This window comes from Hirundo rustica, chromosome Z (assembly GCF_015227805.2).
Source record: "Hirundo rustica isolate bHirRus1 chromosome Z, bHirRus1.pri.v3, whole genome shotgun sequence".
In the NCBI taxonomy this organism is placed as follows: Eukaryota; Metazoa; Chordata; class Aves; order Passeriformes; family Hirundinidae; genus Hirundo; species Hirundo rustica.
The window spans coordinates 21,038,989-21,058,813 of record NC_053488.1 but is presented as its reverse complement, the minus strand read 5'-3'; the positions used below and the strand labels follow the sequence as shown (position 1 = coordinate 21,058,813).

At 42.2% G+C, this 19,825-nt stretch overlaps 1 protein-coding gene across 4 annotated transcripts in view; it reads left to right on the top strand.

Moving 5' to 3' along the window:
* The window catches only part of LOC120765619 (phospholipid-transporting ATPase ID-like), a 74,933-nt gene that overhangs the window by 24,973 nt on the left and 30,135 nt on the right, over positions 1-19,825 (top strand). For all 4 annotated transcript variants that reach the window (XM_040090666.1, XM_040090667.1, XM_040090665.2 and 1 more), the window contains 8 exons: positions 7,713-7,826; positions 9,932-10,030; positions 10,909-10,970; positions 12,543-12,615; positions 12,785-12,855; positions 13,984-14,066; positions 17,870-18,028; positions 18,730-18,818. In XM_040090666.1, the coding sequence (XP_039946600.1) occupies positions 7,713-7,826; positions 9,932-10,030; positions 10,909-10,970; positions 12,543-12,615; positions 12,785-12,855; positions 13,984-14,066; positions 17,870-18,028; positions 18,730-18,818 (750 nt within the window). The remainder of the gene's footprint in view (positions 1-7,712; positions 7,827-9,931; positions 10,031-10,908; positions 10,971-12,542; positions 12,616-12,784; positions 12,856-13,983; positions 14,067-17,869; positions 18,029-18,729; positions 18,819-19,825) is intronic.

Sequence of the window (19,825 nt, the reverse complement as noted above, 5' to 3'; positions counted from 1 at the left end):
TGTGGAAATGACAAAGAGGGGGATCATCTCCTGGCATCCTCCCATAACATATCCACGATGCTCCCGAAAGTTAGGTCCTCCAGGAAAGGATTAAATTTAGGTACCTTCCTCACATTCAGATTTGTCTCATCATGGTGGGGTTGCACTACTAAGCACTGGGATGTGGTTCAGGGGGAAAAGACCACTAAGATCCAAAGGAAACCCACCAATATAAGAAAGATTTAAAAGTATTTTAGACAGTGAAAGTCACAGGAGTGAGGTTCAGATTTCTTGGTAATTTAAGGCCACATTAGCCATAAAACCTATAGAACAGGTTCTTGTAACAAAGCTAGGTGAGGCAGTAAATGTTTCTTTAGGGTGAGGCAGTTGCTCAGAAAGGCCAATAAGGAAAAAGAAAGGGAAACAGCAAACCTAGGTGTTGTGTATTGATTTACTGCTGTGGCCAGGCTTTATGCTCTACTTGGTGTGAAGATTTGAGCCTTTCACTAAAGGACAGTTTCTATTATGTAGGCATAGATTAAAGGTACAGAGGTGTTTTGTTCTTCTTTATCACAGGAAGAATAGGGAAGTGGGAACGTACAATCAGAGGTGGGTATGTTGTGCCTGAATATCCCTATTTCTGGTGGGACTTTGTCCCATGCCGGTGCAAAGTCTCCAGGGTATCTGTGAAGGGAAAAGAGACGAACTGATAAAGACTTGAAAACTCTGTTGTGTGTGGAGTCTGACATCAGCTCTGGCAGCTGCTGAAGGTTGGCCCTCCTGGTATGAAGCAAGACTAACGAATGGCTCAAACCAGCTTTGCAGGAACCTAGTGCTGCACCATGGAAAGCCGTGTCTGCCACTGCATGCAAGGGCATGTCCACCTTCATCACACTACAACTTGCAGGAGACTTCAGAGGGCAATTTCCCTCTCAGAGCTGACAGAAAATACAGATGCTAAACTGCAGTGTGTCCCTGCCTGCCACAGTTCTCCAGCCACGAGGCCTCAGTAGTTGAGCAGAAGGGTTAGAAGAATTAAACAAACTTTAAAACAAAGTGCTGTGCAGTTAACTGGAAGGGCTGAGTGTGAAGGTATGCACACTACCCACCAGCTCACAAAATTAGTTAGGAATGACTCAGAAACCAAGTGTGAATGAGTGGCATGAAAAGGCACTTAGAGCAGAACAGAAAAGGGCTCAATACAGGTCAGTAAAAATGAAAAATAAAGTCCTAATCCTGTGTTAATTCACAATGCAGACAGAAAGATCCTTCCTGAATTCAGAAAGAGGTATGTCTGTGTAAAGACTGAAAGAAAGTGGAAAGCAGGGTGGCAGATGTGGTATAGCATGATTTAAGGACTTTAATCAACTCTATCTATCTGCACTCTCCTCAACACCGCTACAGAGGGGACAGCCTCTGTGTGTACCACGATGGGCTCTCCATCAACACTCAGGAGAGGAAAATCTCTTCCAAAGGCTTTTCATGTTTGCTCTGATCCTAGTTCCTTTTTTAATTCCTTGCTTTCACATTGGAATTTAGCACAGCTGTACTAGGACATCATGAAGGGCTGTGAAAACAACTTTGAAATTGGCTTTCAGACAATAGGAAAGGAAATGCAAGGCCTATGAGTCAATGACAAATTTCATCTTGGATCAGGACCCAGGGTCAAACCAGCATTCTTTCATCAGGACCAGCAGCAAGGGGGCTGCTTGGTCTCAGGTCATTTGATGAAGTCTCTAGTGAAATAGGAGGGATGTATATAACTTCCTATAGCCAATACACATTGTCCTGGGTTGGATCAGCAGCTGGGTTCTTATCCCTTTGAAATTTAATTGGAGAGCAGGGAGCTCTAGCAGTGGCTCAGACTCTGCCCCACCTCCTCTGCTTGCATGCTTTGATCTCAGAAGGGTGCCTGGTGGGTGATCCTAAAGGACCTTATCAGTGTAGTCAGGGTTGTGTCACCAGCTGCCCTCTCTTGCTGTCTCAACTTGCAAATGTTTCCCAGTGTCTCTCATGCTCAAGGCTGAAGGGAGTGTGGTCTGTGATGAAGTGAAAAGTGGTCTCAGTAGTCCCTGAAGGAATAGCAACAGCAGCAACCTGCACTACTCCTGCTGCATTTAGTAAGGTGTAAGTTGGATTAATCCAAAGAACAGTTGATGCACTGTCAGGGAGCAGCCAGAGTGGGACTGTACTATGAGAAGAGGCTAGTTGGAAGTGGATATGATCCCAGCTCAAGCAGAGCTCTCACTGACCGGGGTGCAGTCCTGCAGCATCTGGCTGGCTAGGACAGGGCAGGATGCTAGTGATGGGGTCCTGACTATTCCAGACAAGGTGAGGTGATGAACCAGGTCCAGGGCCCTCTTAGGGAGCCCAGGCAGAAGTGGCGAGAGATAGGGCTGAAGACAAATCTACACCAGAGGTCCAAGGTCCATTAAGGAAGTCGAGCTGGATAGATATATCTGGGAAACTAGGACGGATGACAGTCTGGAGATGGGGACTTGTACAACACAGCTCAGGTGAGGATAGAAGGCTCATGGCTGAGTTTAAGTGAACTCCTCAGCTTTGGACAGGGGTTGTGGATGGAGACATTAGGTGAGGTCAAGGCTCTCAAGGCATATTAGGCCCCTGAGAAGCACATAAAGACTGAGCTGTGCCAGATGTGGTCTTCAGTGAAGTCCATAGACTCCTTTGGATCAACTTCTCCACTCTTCATTACATTAAGTCTCATGGAGAGAATACTCCTACCACAGTGTTTGGGAGTCTTGTTGTGTGAGACCATAATGAAAACAAAACACTGGTTTGGAGTTTGTCTCCTTTGCACCACTCAGCAGTATTCTGCCCTCCCTTTCTTTCCCCCTTCCTGCCAGGCAGCAGCTTCAGATACTGCGCCAAGTCAGAGGAGAGCACAGTGTTGTTGAAGGGGATGACTAAGAGGCAAGACCTTTAGGTGTTGTGCTTGGCTTGTCTATGAGCAATGACATGAGGTTGTCAAGCCATGCCAGCCTTGTGTCTTCCTTTGCACCACCATGACAAGGACACTCACCACACTGATGATTAACTGCTCAGTAATGGGGTGACTGAAGGAACAACATAGGAAAACACAACCAGTGATCACGCTTTCCTACCAATTTTCCTGGCATATCCAACATGTGATGAGATCCTGGAACTCATATCAGTGCTGTCAAGAGAGGGTCAAGGGGTTGCATATATAAGACATTCCTGTCCTTTTTCTGTTTAAAGGAAAGAAAAATGGGGGGAGAAAAAGAAAAAGGGAAGAAAAAAGGACTGTGGTTTGGAAATTGACATTTTTATTTCTGGTGTTTGTCTAGTCTGTTACTCCTGGGAGTTTATTTTTTTACAGGGACAGATTAACACCACCACATCCTTTCGGCCTTTATCGGTCTTTTGTTGAGCTGGGGCCGCTGCCTATCGTCAGGAATAAGTCAGTGAACTTGGGAGTCTTAAAACTGATCTGGTCTACCTCTTCTGTACTCCCTGTGAAAACAAAGCCTTGTTACATGAGTTTATTAAGAATTTTCGTGAGCACATTCATAGCCCTGTAGTCACATTTGTGCTTATTCTGTATGGTTTCCAGTGGCACTGCTGCAGTTAAACAAAATGCCACAGAATTGCACTTCTGCCACCTCCTTGGAGAGTCTTTACCAAAACATCTGGGAAAGACATTTCTGCTGCTCAGCTGTTCCTTTGGTCTGTGCTACACAAATACCAGGGAAATTGCCAAGTGTTGTGGCATAACACCTCCCTGTGGGGTCACCAAAGTCTTGCTAAAATTTATTTACAGCTAGGTTGTCCAGCTGCTGGGAACTATTATGTCATTTAGCCGGGGGTGTAAATTCAGAGGGTCAATACCTTGTCCTACCCTTTAGCCCCTGTAATCTAGTCACAAAAGCTTCACTGTCTCTTATTTCCAGTGACTTTTATGGCAAGGAGATGATTTGTTTGCTCAGCGATCTAAGATAGGAGCCATCTGCTGAGTTTTGCTTGCTGTTGGACGTCACAGGCGGGCTTCTGAAAACACCCCCAAAGTAACAGCTCATCCGCCAGATCTGGACTGTGTAACTGTGGAGAGATGAGCACTATTCTTAGGGACAGCATTTTGGTGGAGTCACACCTCCAGGAGGTGTGAATCTAGCCCCCGAAAAGAGCAGATGAGAATAATCCCTCACCCACAGACAACATTGCTCTGGTGTCAAGCTTCGCATCTGGAAAGCTTCAGGCTGACTGCGGGTAACCACACTCAGACCTGCTCATTTAGGACACAGGTGCATGCAGAGACTGCCCTCGGACAACCAGAAGTCTAGGGCAGATCATGGAGTAAATGTAAAACTCCCTATCCCCATCTTTGTGCTTAGCCCATAGAACTGCTCTTCTTAGCTGTTGGTTTTTATGAATTTATGGGAAAACCAGAAGTTCTAGTAAGGTCTCTCAATACATAATTGCTGTTACAAGGTTTATTCCGCTCCATGAATTTTTCCCTATGGGAGTCTCCCCCAATGAAGGTAGAGTGTGGGGACAGTGAGGCAGATGATGTGTTAGAGGCATTACTTATGAAATGATGGCTGCATATGGACTATTTAATGCACTGTGGTGGTGCAGGTTCTTGTAGCACCCCTCTCACCCCAGAGTCAGGTTCTGGTCCACCTCTAAAGTGTAACAGGGCTTGATGATGTTAAGCATGACAGAATAGGATAAGATCAAGAGCAGGGGCCATCTGAGGTTTCCCTGTAGCTGCCCACGAACCTGAGCTGTCAAAGCACACAGCCCTGTAGTATTGCCCAAAAATATAATTGATACCTGAGAGAATTGGGTTTGCTCAGCCTGGAGAAGATAAGGCTTCAGGGTAACCTAAATGCGGCTTTCCAGTACCTGAAGAGAGCCCGTAAGAATGATGGAGAGGGACTTTTTACACAGGCATATACTGGACAGGGCAAATGAATGGCTTAAAACTGAGGGTGGGTTTAGATTAGATACTGGGAAGAAATTATTTACTGTGAGGGTGCTGAGGCACTGGCACAGGCTGCCCAGAGAAGCAGTGTGTCCCCCCAGGCTGGAGCAACCTGGCCTGCTGGGAGGTGTTCCGCCCATGACAGGGGAGTTGGAATAAGATGATCTTTAAGGTACCTTCCAACCCAAACCATTCTGTGTTTCCATGATTATATGATACCTTGCATAGTGCTTCAGCTGTGTCTGTGATGTGGAAATGCAAAGCTTTCATTTGGAAAGGCTGAGGTTTTCTCTAGTTTGTCATTATAATTTGCTATTGATATGCCTTTAATCCCTGAGGTCCATGAACAAGTTATGTTAGAAATATCTATAGTAATTACAAGTGGTTTTTTGGTGGGTTTGTTTGTTTGTTTGTTTGTTTGTTTGTTTGTTTTTCCCCCCTGGTGATTAATTTTAATTATAGATTCCAGAATAATGAGAAGATCATGATAATACTCCCTGTCCTTATCCTCAGGCCTAAGTGCCCTAGTGTCCCAAAAGACGGTTTGTACCCAACAACATCATGATCCTGAACATCTACGGAGAAAACACTGGTTATCCAGATTCCTGCAGTTAAGCATTTGGAAACTGTTATGTCTGGGGTTTTTACCATGCCTAATGGCAATAGGAAATAAAATGAATGGCTGTGGTTCATTCAATGATTTTCCTGACGTAATTAATGGACAGAAATAGAAGGCAGGAATTGAAATAAACCACTCCCATTCTTTTCTTATTCCCCTCTGAGACTTTTTCAGGCAAGGATCTATAAACTTTATCTGACTGTTTACTGAGTAGTTTTTCCCATGTTATATGTGACCTTCTGAAATCTGTTGACGCAGAAAGGTCAAGTACCCTGCATTTACTTTTCCTACAGCAACAATCTTGTTTTTTCTTTAAGTAAGTGGTCATGATACTTTTCCTCAGAATAGTGGGCAGATTTATATATTTAGATTCAGTTTTTATTAAAAAATCTGCTAGACTCTATGCCTGATGGACACAGTCTTGTCAAGCATTTTAGTTCCCAGTATGCTGGGATGAAGAGGATGCTATTATTCCATTGCTTCTGTTTCAGCGGTGTCCACGGAGTCTGTCCACAACACATATCCCACGGCTAAGGATTTTGAAATTAATGAAATTTAACTACATGTAATGGCCTGGAAGGAGTTAACCACACTTGTAGGTAGCTACATGATACCAGCTGACAGGCAGTTTTGTGTATATGATCACCACTGATAAATATCTTTTCTTGCTGGAGTGCAGTCAATAAGAGGATTTGGCTAGCTCTTCTGTGAAGGCTGTTTTCATTTCTGCCCTTTTAGAGATTTACTCATTTGGTTTGTCCAAGGGATAAAACATGATTTTAATGCTGAAGAACATATGCTGTACTGCGTGTCTGAACGCAGAGAAATCCAGTAGCTGCCTAAAATGGAAGAGCTTCCCCCACACATACCTTTCAATGGTAACCTGAAATAATTGGTTTAGTGCTGGAAACATGCTGATGCATGTCAGGTTGGGTGTTGAGATCCTGGATTAATTCATGGATAAGAAGTGAGCTGTGATTCATACTTAGTAGCTCCTGTCCTCCCACCAGCTTAGCAATATCTAAAGGCTATTACAAATACTGCAGTCACCATTTTCTCTGCTGTTGAACCAGCATGTTTATTATGGAATTCAGGTGTGCTTCATATCTGCCTCCTTGTGCTGTCACACCTTAGGTTCCCTGGAAGGGGGTTAATGGATATTGTCTTGAGAGCTTCTAGGGGGAAAAGTTTAAGATGTTCTCACAACAGGTGGGATTCATCCCTCCAGGACAAAACCTGGACCAGGGCCTGTTAAACATCATTAAAAAAGATGATCTAGCATACCTGAAAACTAAAGGGACAGCTTCAGTAGGTGGGTAAGTATGATGGATTGAGCCTCTCTGGCTGGTGGCAAGCATTGGACCAGACTGCTCTGATCTTTGGGGAAGAAAATACCCAGTTCTGCAACTTCAAGCTTAGTTTTCTGTGGTTTGCAAAAGAGAGACAGGGGAGCAGCCACTTTTTGTGGCTGGAGGGGCAGTCCGCAATTAGAAAAGGAAACTGGAAAGAGGGAACAGAGCTGCAGCTTGCTTACTGAAATAGTGAGTTCTCATGTTAGTGACTGTTTGCACAATGCCACATCAAGTGATTTTTGTGGAATAGAAACAAGGCAACCATTGAATCTGCTGAGCTGAAAGTTAGCTGAATGAGGTGAAAATGATAATAATAATGTCATATTCTGCTCCTGGGAGGATGTATACCACCCATAGGGTTGTCCAGTAAATGGATATTTGAAAGCATCAGACAAGCTACAGGTGGTTGACGTGGCATGTGTTTTCCAACCCTGTTTCGTAGATGCTAATAGCAAAGTTGTTGTCTTCTGGTTACAGTTCTCAATTTTCTTTGTGCATTCTGTAAGTAAGAAGACTGTTAATAAAGGGAAGATGTGTGAGCAACTACATACAAGTTTATTTACCTGCAGCAGCACTGGCATGAGTTGAGCATCATGTTTTCACCCATTCCAAGAGGAATTCTCTGTTTATCCAGACTTGGCATGATTGTGTGGGGGAAAAGGAAACGCTTTTTGAGCTGCTGTTGGAAACAATGCTATTGCTAAATATAAGCAAGTAAGACACAGTTGAAATGTGTTGTGCTGTAATTTTGTTTCCTGTTTTACCAATCCTACTTATTTTCCTTTTTCCCCTACAGAACAATTCAATTAAAACATCGAAATACAATTTCTTCACTTTCCTGCCTCTCAACCTGTTTGAACAGTTTCAGCGAATAGCCAATGCCTACTTCCTTTTCTTGCTGATTTTACAGGTATGAAATCACTGTGCTGTTTCCAGCAGATTGTTCTCTGTTATCAAAGCTAGTCTATGTTTGACAGGTGTAATGAAGTGCAAGCTGTATTCCTGGTGTGAATTAGCATCTTAGCAAAATTTTACAGTACATAAAAAGTAGGGCAGAAAAAAGCAATTTTCTTTTTTACCTTTGGATAGGGGGGTTCAAACTAAACAAAGAAAAAAAAAGTTAATTAGTTTTCAACAAATTGTGCAGCATTTTCATGCCCTGCCCTACTATCCCTTTGTGTCTACATCTGAGTGCTCCTGGCTGCCTTCAGATTTGCAATACTTATTCATCCTGTAGTATAAAGCCAAGTTGTTTCTTATCCATGTATTATAAGGCAAATTCCACAGGCAGTCACAAAGGAAACAGCAAGAAGGACACCACATTTGTAACCCGTTGTGTTTCCCTGGGAAGGACATAGTTAACATCAGGAAGGCTTAAGGTTATGGCTAATTTGCATAAAGCTGGATATTGCTGCTGCCTTCTCCAGGTTGAGGAAGGTGTCCAGTATGGAGAGTGTCAGACACTGGCAGCACTATTGAACCCTGTGGATTGTAATGGCGTTGAGTTGCACTTTGCTCATCACTGTTGCTAATGATACCCTGAAAGCTGAATGCACGAGATAAATTGATATGAGGATTTCTGTCTGCCCCTTTGCACCTTGCTGTGAACTTGGCCATTGTTGCATCTACACATTAGCAAAAGAAGGGTATAATTTTGATTATGTTTCAAACTTAATGTTTTAAAATTGACCCTTTCACTGCACACAAATTTGTAAAATAGCGCATTTCAATTTTTTTTTTTTTTTTTTACAATATCAGCTCCAAAAAGCATAGGTGAAATGTAGTTAAGCCTTCAGCAAACCACATATAATTTTTTTTTTTTTTTGCTTAGTTACTGGGAATGATTTTTTGAAATTTCAGTGCATGTGTATTTTTCAGGAGAAGGTGCCTTTTTAGCTGAGAGCACAGTTTCTGTGTTGTTGTACTGCACTCTAGCTGTTTGTCTGTCAAATTCATATTATTTCAAAGTATTTGCCTTAAATTATTCTATTGTGTGTTTTGCTGGGCCATCTAGGATTGACTACATATAAAAGCACACACTTTTTCTTTACATCAAGGTAGCCTAAAGAGGGCAGGCATTAGTTAACATATTCCTCCATTTATTTATTTCTCCTCACTCCATCCTTGTGGGACTGTTCCTGCATCAAGGGTGGATGTGATGAGCAGGTTGTGGGGACTCTGTCTCCTCGTCCTTTGTCACAGACCAGTGGGACATGCATTTTCCAAGGTAGGTGAGAAGGCAGCAGTTGCAGCCCGTTCAGCTGAGCAAGGCGCTGGTGCCTGTAGAATCTGGTCTATGACAGCACATAAATGTCAGCTTCACAATGCACACAGAGTTGACACTTCCCAGATCCAAGCTGAGGGACACACTAATGCTGGATTCACATTGCTTCCACCCCTAAATCTGTGCTTCTAGAGGAAGGGGGGAACTGCGTGGGGATGAGACATTTCCTCCTCCATGACTGATGGCACAACAGAATCACCCTCAGCTCTTCAGTCCTCTCACTGTTAAAGATGTAGGAAACAAAAATGTCTCTGCTGCTCTTGGGAGAGCATGGTCAGCCCTAGCAACAGCATGCATTGTCCATTGATGGAAAATTTACTTCAGCAAAATATGAAAAGTTACTGAAACAAAGAACAGAAGCTTTTGATGGCTCTGCACAGATGGTTTTGCTCAGATAGCTCTTGAGTCCCTCATGGTGGGCTTGCCCATGTCAGTACTTCCAAAGAAATACCCTGGGGACTTGTTGATCTTAATTCTGCAAACAACAAGAAAGAGCAACCCACTACACTTTCAGACAGCTCCATTTTTCTAACTTAAATTATAGCTTATTTTCTAAGGATAGCATGGCTCTCCCACCTTTGAGAGGGTCACATAACCAGAGATGGAGCTACGTTTCTGTCTTTATTCTATATCCAGGTATCATAGAAAAACGCTGTCTGCAGCTTGATTAGGAAGCAGTGGTTTTCTGAACTGGCAGGAAATGTCTTAACTCAGATCTTTTCTTCCTGCAGTTGATTCCTCAGATTTCCTCTCTGGCCTGGTTTACAACAGTGGTGCCCCTGGTGCTGGTGCTGGCTGTATCAGGAGTCAAGGATGCCATTGATGATTTTGTAAGATCTGTATTTCTGATCTATACTTAAGAGTTGGCCTGTGATTCTTCAGCACAGTAACTGAGATAAACTGCTTAAATACAGCTGGTGGCAGGCATTCAGATGGAGTCTGAGATTAAGTCCCCAAAATCTATAGTTTGTTACTGAAACAGGAATTAGAATTTCCAAATTGCTGAGCAGCCCAGCAGCTCCACTGACTTTCTGTGAAGCTGCTCAGCATGTCTGAAAATGTCATCACTCACAGATGTGTCTGGATGCAGGCACAGAAATCTCTTCTCAGGCTTCCACTTTGGAGAACCCTTCCTCTGTCATCTAGCACAATGTAGGTGGAAAAAGAAATTTGGTAGGAAGCAAGTGCTCAACCCACTTGTGATTTTTCAAACTTGCTCAGCTTTGGCCAAAGTCTGCTGCCATCAGAGCTAATGGTCAAAAGCCCAGTTGACTTCACAGAGTGATATTAGAGCTTAGATTAGCATCTGATTTTCTCTCATTATTAAAATGATTTTGATGTTTAATGGAGCAATGCCAGAACAGCAGTGGCCACTTTCCATATGACAGCAGAGGAATGAACGTCTCTGGTGTTTACAGACTGAGGTGGGTGCCAGCAATGCCAGCTGAGTCAGGACAGTGCTAAAGTGGCATGTAAGGCTCTTCCCTCCTTCTCCTCTACCTGTGTTGTCTCTTGCCCTTTGCAGTCTGGTTATGCTCTATGTCACTGCTGTAAACATGTGCTGGATACAACTGACTCAGTTATGACCCTAATCTGCCTAACCCATGCAACCAGCTGGGTGGAAACCTAAAATGTTAATAAACTGCCTAAAGCTCCTGTATGTTTGGTTTCCTGGAAATGCCTTTTGACCTTCTGATCCAATTTTCAGAATCGACACAAAAGCGACAAACATGTCAACAATCGCCCAGTCCAGGTCCTGATCAATGGCATGTAAGTCCTTTTTGCTGTAGTTCTCACAGGGTAAAAAACATTTCATTAGTAATATTTTTGATTTTTGTGTGTGTGTATGTGTGATTCTTAAGGATCACTAAACAATTTAAAATTGAATTGTGTTTCATACCACTAGTTCATCTGCAGTTTTGGACTATGTGTCTGATTAATGAACCCTAGACACAGTACCCAGACACCTGTGCAGACATTATGGCTGTGACCTTGTGCTGACAAAGACTAAACTCTTTCTGTGTTCCTGGGTGTTTATGTTTAAGTAAGATTTTCAGAATCTTGTATTGTTTTACTCCTTACCCCAGAAGTAACAAGCAAAGCTATCTTCTGTGTCCATTTACACTCATAGCATTTATTTCACATTAAGCAAAACTAGGCATTATCAACAACATATTTCAAATTAAGAAGCTGGAATAGCTCCCTCATACACTTCATTATACTTAGAGTGTGTGTAGCACTTCTGGCTTAGATGTATCCAAAATATTTCAGCTGTGTACTTTGGGCATTGTACTGCTAGAACTGTACTACTGTTCTTTCCTGAAGAAAAAGTAGGAGAGGTTTTGGCTTTCATGTCAGACAGATGTGCTGTTTACTTGCAGCTCCATGGAGTCCAGCTATGCATAGGACACAGCTGTAGACAGCTGTGAAGTCTTTTTGTGACTTTTTTCCACACTATAGATAGCAGTATGTTGTGTAAACTCCAACAGATGATCAAACAGTTAAAAATATAAGTGGAAACTGAAGAATAGGGACATAGTTTTTTTGTGTTTTCTGGTAAGTAAACCAGTTTCTCGATTTATTGTGTATTAGTTACTATGTCTAGGAAACCAATCTTGAAACAGAAATTTTATAATATTTTGCCTTTTTCAAGACCTGGAAACCACCGATCCTGTCCAGCTCTGACCAACACTGAATAAGAAGACTGAACTGACTTCAAGCTTGAGCTCCTAGTCCTGTTTTGAGATTAATCTTTCTCACCTCTAGAATTTGCTTGTACAGCCATCTTGACTTGGCTGTGTTGGCTGAGGCTCGGAGTTTGGCTGGGTTCCTGTGTGCACATCTGACTTAGTGCTGTGAACACCACTGCAGACATGGCTCAGACAGCCAAAGCACCTGCACTGACCTTCCTGACATCTGGTTACTCTTGCCCTTAGTACCACTCAGAAGATCTTACACAATTTGTAGTTTTCCCAGATGCAGTTTCTCACACAAAGTAGAGAGGGTTTTTTTGAGGCAATGTGGCCCTTAAAGAGAAGAAAGGAATGGAGTAGTCAGTGCAGAGACAAGGACAAGGATAGTGTACATGGACTATGCTGCTGTTGTGGTGCGTGGTCTCAACCCAGCATGGGTCAGCCCAGCCAGTGCTTTTACTGATTTTTACCACTTTTTTTTTGTTATGTGGTGGTCCTCCAGCTTATTATGGATCAGGACACATCATGGCAGGCCCAGCTTCCAAGTCCTGATGGCACATACAGTCTGGCTCCAGAAGCAGAGCTAAGTTCCCCACTTTCCCAAGTGGCATTTGCAGTATGTGCTTACTTACTAGAGATTTCCTTGCAGGTTAAAGGAGCAAAAATGGATGAATGTCCAAGTGGGGGATATAATAAAACTAGAAAACAACAACTTTGTGACAGTGAGTACCATTTCTCTCTATCCTGATCACAGTTAATCTCTGCTGCTCTTATCACTCACAAGAAAATCAGTCATAGTGATGATGTGGCAGTAACCACAAGCAACCCTGCCCTGCAGTGCCTGCTGAGTGTGTAAATTCATGCCAAACCTGTCTGTCTTTCTGTGTTCAGGCTGATCTCCTGTTGCTGTCGAGCAGCGAACCACACAGCCTGACGTACATTGAGACAGCTGAGCTGGACGGGTAAGTGAGCCTGGCCCTGGCATGCAATCACTACTACCACTGCAAAGCCACGTTCCTGGTGACCCTGGGTGCTGCAGGCATACTCGCAATAGCTTTGGTAGCCAGAGTTAGATAACATGTAGAATAAACTTTGGGTAGGTATCTTGAGAATAATAACTTCTGGTGGATATTTTTGCTTCTTGAGTGCAAATATCATGTGAGGAGGGGACTCTGCTTTTCAATGACTGTTCTTCTAACACTGTTAGTTAGACACATGTTCCTGCAATATCCCCGACAGAAACTGTTTCTCTTCTCTCCTTTAGTGTTTTTTCTTTCAGACAGATTATCTGGCTGAGATAATCATAATTAATAACTTCGTTAATCTCCTTTGGACTGCTACAGAATAGTATCAATGCAAGCACACAGCCAAAGCTTCCAAATGCTGCCCACTCCAGAACACAACTGGCCACAAAACCAGAGGGCTGCAACTTGTATTAATTTGGAATAAACTGGAGCTGACTCATCTCTATGAGCCAGTTTGTATTACCTTTTCTGCATTGCCCAGAACTAGCAACAGTCTGAGGGACTAAACAAGACCAGAGATTTCAAGAAATTGTGTATCTTCCAAAACCCTACAGACAGCCCTCTGGACTTTCCCCATCTGATTTATGCTGAAAATGGGTTTGTAGTTTTCATACACAAGTGCCACTTCTAAGAGGCCCTGAACAGATGCAGTGATCTTTTGACATTGCATTTCCAACCCCCCAGCTAGCTAGTCCCAGGACTGAAGTAATCTTCCAGATCAGAATACCATGGGAGAAAAGATTCAGAGCTCTCATATATGCTTAGATACCTTGGGTTTAAATGTGTCATGAGTGACAGGATAGAAAGTGCAGTGCTCTGTGGTGCAGTTAAGCAGACAGAGCCACTTCACTTTTGGTACCATGCTCAGAATTTTTCAGAATGTCTGCCATTGCAACCGAAAGAGACAATCCACATGCTTTGGCCAGGTGAAACAGGTGTGTTGTATCACAGTCTGTCAGATGTCTAAGGAAGAACACTGTCCTCATAGCAGAAGTGATTTTCTGAGATCTCTCAGCTCACATAAGATATTCAGTACATGTTTTTGTCTTATATTGCTTGTCACAGTGAAACGAACCTGAAGGTGAAGCAGGCATTGACAGTCACTGCTGAGCTTGGAGAAGATCTTCAGAAGCTGACGGAGTTCAATGGTGAGTATAAATGGAAAATTCACTTTCCAGATAATTTGCCTAAATTAGATAGAGCGGTTGGGTCTCTTTCTTCCAAGCTGTCCACTGGCCCCTGTTAGGTCTTCTCTGGAAACAGTGCCAGCAAAACAAAAAAGGCAGATATCAACACATCATGTAAAGGAAAAGGTCCCTTGCTGTTTGCAGGCCTTGTTGCCATGCATGGCTATAACCTGACACCTGCATTGGTGTCAATCCTTCTGAATTGGACACTTCTTTTTTATGTCTATCTGCACACGTCGAGACTACCTACCTTGAAAGCCAGCACAAGAGTTTGCATAACTGTACAATGGAAACTGTTTTCCCAATACCTTGTGCTTAGTTCTGGCCTCAAAATGTTTTCATGCTGCACTTTCATGCTGATGTAGCAATGCTGATGCACCAATTACATTTATCTTCCGATCAGTGTCACTTCTCAGACACTAGACAGACCTGAGGACTAACTGTGCATACAGGGCAGGTGACTACTTCCTAGCCTGAAGCCTCACCTTGAAACCATTCCTTTCCTCTCTCAATGCAACAATAAAGACTGAATTTTAAAATATCGAAAGTCAAGGAGTACAGGCATGCTTAACAGGAAGTGTGTCCTTTCTCAGTACTGTTTACTGTATCAAATTCAAGATAGGATAAGATAGGATAAGATAGGATAGGATAGGATAGGATAGGATAGGATAGGATAGGATAGGATAGGATAGGATAGGATAGGATAGGATAGGATACAACAGAACAGAATGTTTTCATTGGAAGGAATCTACTATGATCATCTCGTCCAACTGCCTGACCACTTCAGGGCTGACTGAAAATGAAAGTATGTTTTTAAGGGCACTGTCCAAATGCCTCTTAAACCTGACAGGATGGGGGCATCAATCTCCTCTCTAGGAAGCCTGTTCCAGTGTCATCCTCTCAGTAAAAGACGGTTTCCTAAGAGGTCCAGTCTGAACCTCTTCGGTCACAACTTCAACCATTCCCATGTGTCGTGTTCCTGGATACCAAAGAATACTTAGCAGGAGCTAGAAAGGAGAAAGGAGCTAGACCTGTCAAAACCAGAATACTCCATGCTCACACATCATCTGTCTGTGGAAAGAAGATGAGGGAACAGACCAAGTGGTGTTAGTCATGTTCTGCAGTGCCCTGCTGGCTTAGATATAAGGTCAAGATGACAGGAGGAGTTATTATGGAAAGGGGTGGAATGAGTGCTGATGTCCTTGGAATGCCTCAAGGACTGCAGGCTCTCAGAAAATACTTTCAGATACAGAGGGAAAATAATTTTAGGAAAAAAAAGTTTTTTAAATAAATAGATGATTCCAGTACAAGTGGTGGGGATGTAGCAAAGAGCATAGCTGACACTGTGTCTGGTAGAGAGACTGGTAGAGTCTCTTTTGCCTTCCTTGTTGAGGTTTTATGCAATAATATGTATGGGTTTTGCCAAGTGTCAGCTTAGTACATCAGAATTTCGTTGAATTGATGGCTGAGGTTCTGAGTGTTTTAGGTCTTGAAAAATATGTTTTTACATGTATGGTGGCATACATTAATTATTTTCCTGAGCAGGCTGAAGTGTCTATCAATTTGTAAGCAAAACCTTCATCTTAGATAATTTTTCAAGCATGCTTAGTGTGATGCTTATCTAAGGGCACCATGTTCTTGGAAGTGCTTAATTAAACGTTTAAAAATATTTTGGAAAATAGAGAATTTTCTTACCGGATATTTATTTATTCTCTAAATCTGTATTTTACTTATGTTGTAAACAAAAGTGGCCTCTTCAAAATACTGGAAATGAATAAAATGTTTCCCAGGATGATTTATATTTGACAGTGTACTGGGAAGATTGCCTGGAATCAGACGCAGCCTTGCATTTCCCTTAGCAAACCTCTGTAGAAATATTTAAATATTTATGTAACTCTTTATCTAATTACTTTTTAAGACAGGAAGAGAGAACAGGGCTGTGCAGCTAATACAGACACTCAGTGGAATGCTTAATGTGAGTTATGATGTTTGTTTGATGGTTCAGATAAGGAAGATGCTTGCAAAACACTGATTTTCTTTGTTTGATTTGGGGAACTGGGTGACCTGAAAGGCAACAATACTTTTCCGTTGCCCTCTACTTACCATAGTTGACTTGGCAGTGTTTAACTCTTTCAGTTGAAATGTACTCCAGATATGTTATTGCTGTTAGTAGGTGAGGGGAGCAGGAGGCATGGTGGTGCCTGGCTGTGGTGCCTTCAGATGCAGAGGTACTGGGCTCAGTGCAGCTGTCCTGGGGGGTCTTTAGAGCCTCTCATGCTTTTGTGGTCAGTCTGAATAAATCCCTTCTGATCTCAGAATGAGCATGCCAGTAGCCCAGACCCAGCCACTTATGGGAAAACAGATGTGGACACGTGAGGTACTCACAGGAGCACCGTCCCACGGCAGGCATGGTGTTGCTGGTGGGAGACCATGCCCTGGGTTTGCTTTGCCAAGCCCAAGCATTGTGCTGTTTGAGGTTCCAGTGCAAAGCCTCTGTTTCCTTTGTGCTTTTCAAGGTGTTTGTGAGGGTGGCAGTGAGACAGGCTTGGTTACTATAGACTTTCAGAAATGATGGGCCACAGGTCTGGTCCTTGTTGCACTAACCAGAAGATAAAATAGAAGAGCAACACTGTTGTTAGTAGGAATTCTGATGCCGCATGTGTCACTGAATTTCCTAATTGTTAATCTTTCATGTCTGATGGTTTGTCTGCCCTAGATTAGAGCTGCTCTTTTGATCATTTGCCCAATTTTTGATTTTAAAATGTGTAGTGGTGAAAATGATCATGACACTTAAAGCTGTACTTTTCTTCTGGACATCTCTGGATTTTGTTTCCTGTCTCTTGAGCCTGGTGTGTAAATCTGATAACAGCTACAGAAGAACTGGACTCTCTGCAAATGCTAGTATTTTTGTAGGTACTTACAGCCTGTGATGAAAATAACTTTAATGTTCCTGCTGATTAAGTGAACAGACTGAACTCTTAGATTGCTTTTCAGTAACACATACTTGTATTTTCCAGTTCTCACTACATCCACAGGGTTCTGCTTTGAATCTCAGGTGCAGCAGTTGATTTAAATAGTCATTTTTATACTGAGATATCTGAACACATTTTATTACAAGAAATAAATATAAAGCATGGAAATAGACACTCCAATCACTTTCAGCTCAGTGGCCAAAGAAGGTAGCAATATCTCTTTATGCGCTCCTGGGACTTGAGTTATAAAACAGATGAAATGAAAAATCAGTGAACAAAGACACCTCAGTTAATTAGTCTTCTGCAGCCTTTAGGCTATGATTCTATTCGCTTGAGCTCCTGCAATTTGAGGGAAAATGAAAGAGGAAAAATGGTGATGTCAGAACTTTTAGCTAAAGTTATCCAATGACATCCTACCACTACGAACTTGCTGTAAATGGATTAAAAGTATGTTGCTGTTTCAACATTTCTTCTTGCCCACACAGAAGTTGTGGAAACTTTGTTTTGTACTCTACCAATAAGAAATTGTCACATTCAAAGAATTGGATAAATCCAAGTTCACTGTGGTCCCTTGAATTATGAGATGAATAGAGGGACAGAGCAACACCCCAGAACATCAGCAAATATAAGATAGAGAATGGGAATGACAGGGTTAGGAGCTGACTAACTAGAGTCCCATTAACACTAGCAGAGTGTGAAATATTGTCTCTCTGAGAAACAGCTGGGAACACAGTATTGATGACACCTTTCTGGACCAAAATTTCCATTTGTGCTTTTACTTCGTTTTTACAGGAGAAATCAGATGTGAGGCACCAAATAACAAACTGGATAAATTCACAGGAACTCTAACTCTTCGAGGAGAGAAATATGCCCTGGACAATGAGAAGATGTTGCTGAGGGGCTGTACTATCAGGAACACAGAGTGGTGCTTTGGACTCGTTATTTATGCTGGTTGGTAAAAAGACTGACATGTTGATTGCAGAGCCCAGCAGTACTAGCGTAGGGATACATCACACCCAGCATGCACAAAGCAATCAAGTATTTATGTTTCCAACAGATGCGAAAAGAAAAAAGTTTCTTGTTTCAGAAATCCACACAGCAAAGTACAGGAGGGGAGTTTTGATCAATGACTAAGAAAGAATGTTGACAATTAAATTTGATTAAGAATTCTCTCAAGTGTATTGAAATAATCACTCTGTATAATTTCTATGTGATTTTAATCCACATTAGAATATCAGGGTCATCAATAATATTATTGATTAGATCTATGTTTTTCATGAGCATAGTTTTTCTATTGTTTCTATACTCCTCTAGACATGTGAGATAATTCATAATATGTCACCAATAATATAACAATACCAGATAAGCCATGAAAAGTGATTAAACCTGAAAGGAAAGGTTGAATCTTGAAAGAAAAGAGAGTCAAAGTCCAGATTTAATGGTTTTATGTGACTCTCTCTTTATAATCTCAGACAAATGACTTAACCTGTTTCTACCTAAGTTTCCCACCAGCACTCTAAACTGTGTGTACCTGACTCCATGAGAGCTGTGATGGTTATTTATGCTGAAAAGCACAGTGGGTCCTCAGAGGGAATCAGTTTTAGAACTGATAAGCTTTATTACTATAGTTAACAAATGTGCTTCGTCTCCAGGGCCAGACACAAAACTCATGCAGAACAGTGGAAAAACAACTTTTAAGCGAACGAGCATTGATCGGCTCATGAATGTCCTTGTGTTGGTGGTAAGTCTGATTAATGTGTCTTCCTTTCTTCAGATGTGTTCATCATTTCCAGATGCTCCACCTCTCTGTCCACACAAATATGGGAATATCAGAAGTGATTAATGATAAAAAGAAAAAGTACATCATAATTTATTAGCAGCCTGGATTCTGCAGCGCCACTGCCAAGCCATCTTGCAAAGGAAGGCCATTACATTGACAGAATTAAAGACTTTCCTTCTGAGCTTGTCATTTACTCTGCTCTCCCTTGCTCTGCATTTTTGTGTGAGAAATATTTTGAAGCCTGCAAAGCCCTTTTTTCTTTGAATAATTTTGTCATTTTCTATTTGAATAAAAGTTAGCAGTTCTCTCTCTTCCTTCTGATTTCTTGGCATCTCTGGTGATATCTGCTTAGCATTTGGTAACTGAGTTAGCTAATTTACATGATGCCAGCTCCTGACTTAACGCATTAGGGTAAATTATTAGACGTGGTCTCATTAATGCTCGGAAACTGGTGTTTTTAGCAGCTGAGGAATTTGAGAACACTAGTCTTACTTAGCAGGCACTCTTCTGAGATTGAAAAACAGATCTAATCTGAGGGTTAAGCTCATCAGTGGTTTTAACAAATGGCAAATACTTCCAGACAGAAGTAGTGATTCTTTCACAGTCACTGTCAAGATTTTAATGCATAAGTTCAAAGCCACTCAGGGAAGGAAGACATACACTCTGACACTACTTTAATCAATGTTGCTTGAAGAAAAGGTCTTTAGTTTCAGATTTTATTTCCCTTTGAGTGCAAATCTGTCATGTTGTCCCGGGCATGCTGCACCCCCTTCAGTTTATGACACTGGGAAGATCTGGTGGTCAGTGGTCACTGTTCCTGCGTCTTCCGTACTACTCCTGCTCCCGATCACCCTAGCAGCCAGCTGGGGACAGGATCCTTTCCCAGGCACTGGAACAAGCTCTGGAGGAGGCATCCAGCAGCAGTCTGTGCATTACAGCAAGGCTGTCCTGAGCTCTCCTTGTCCTCT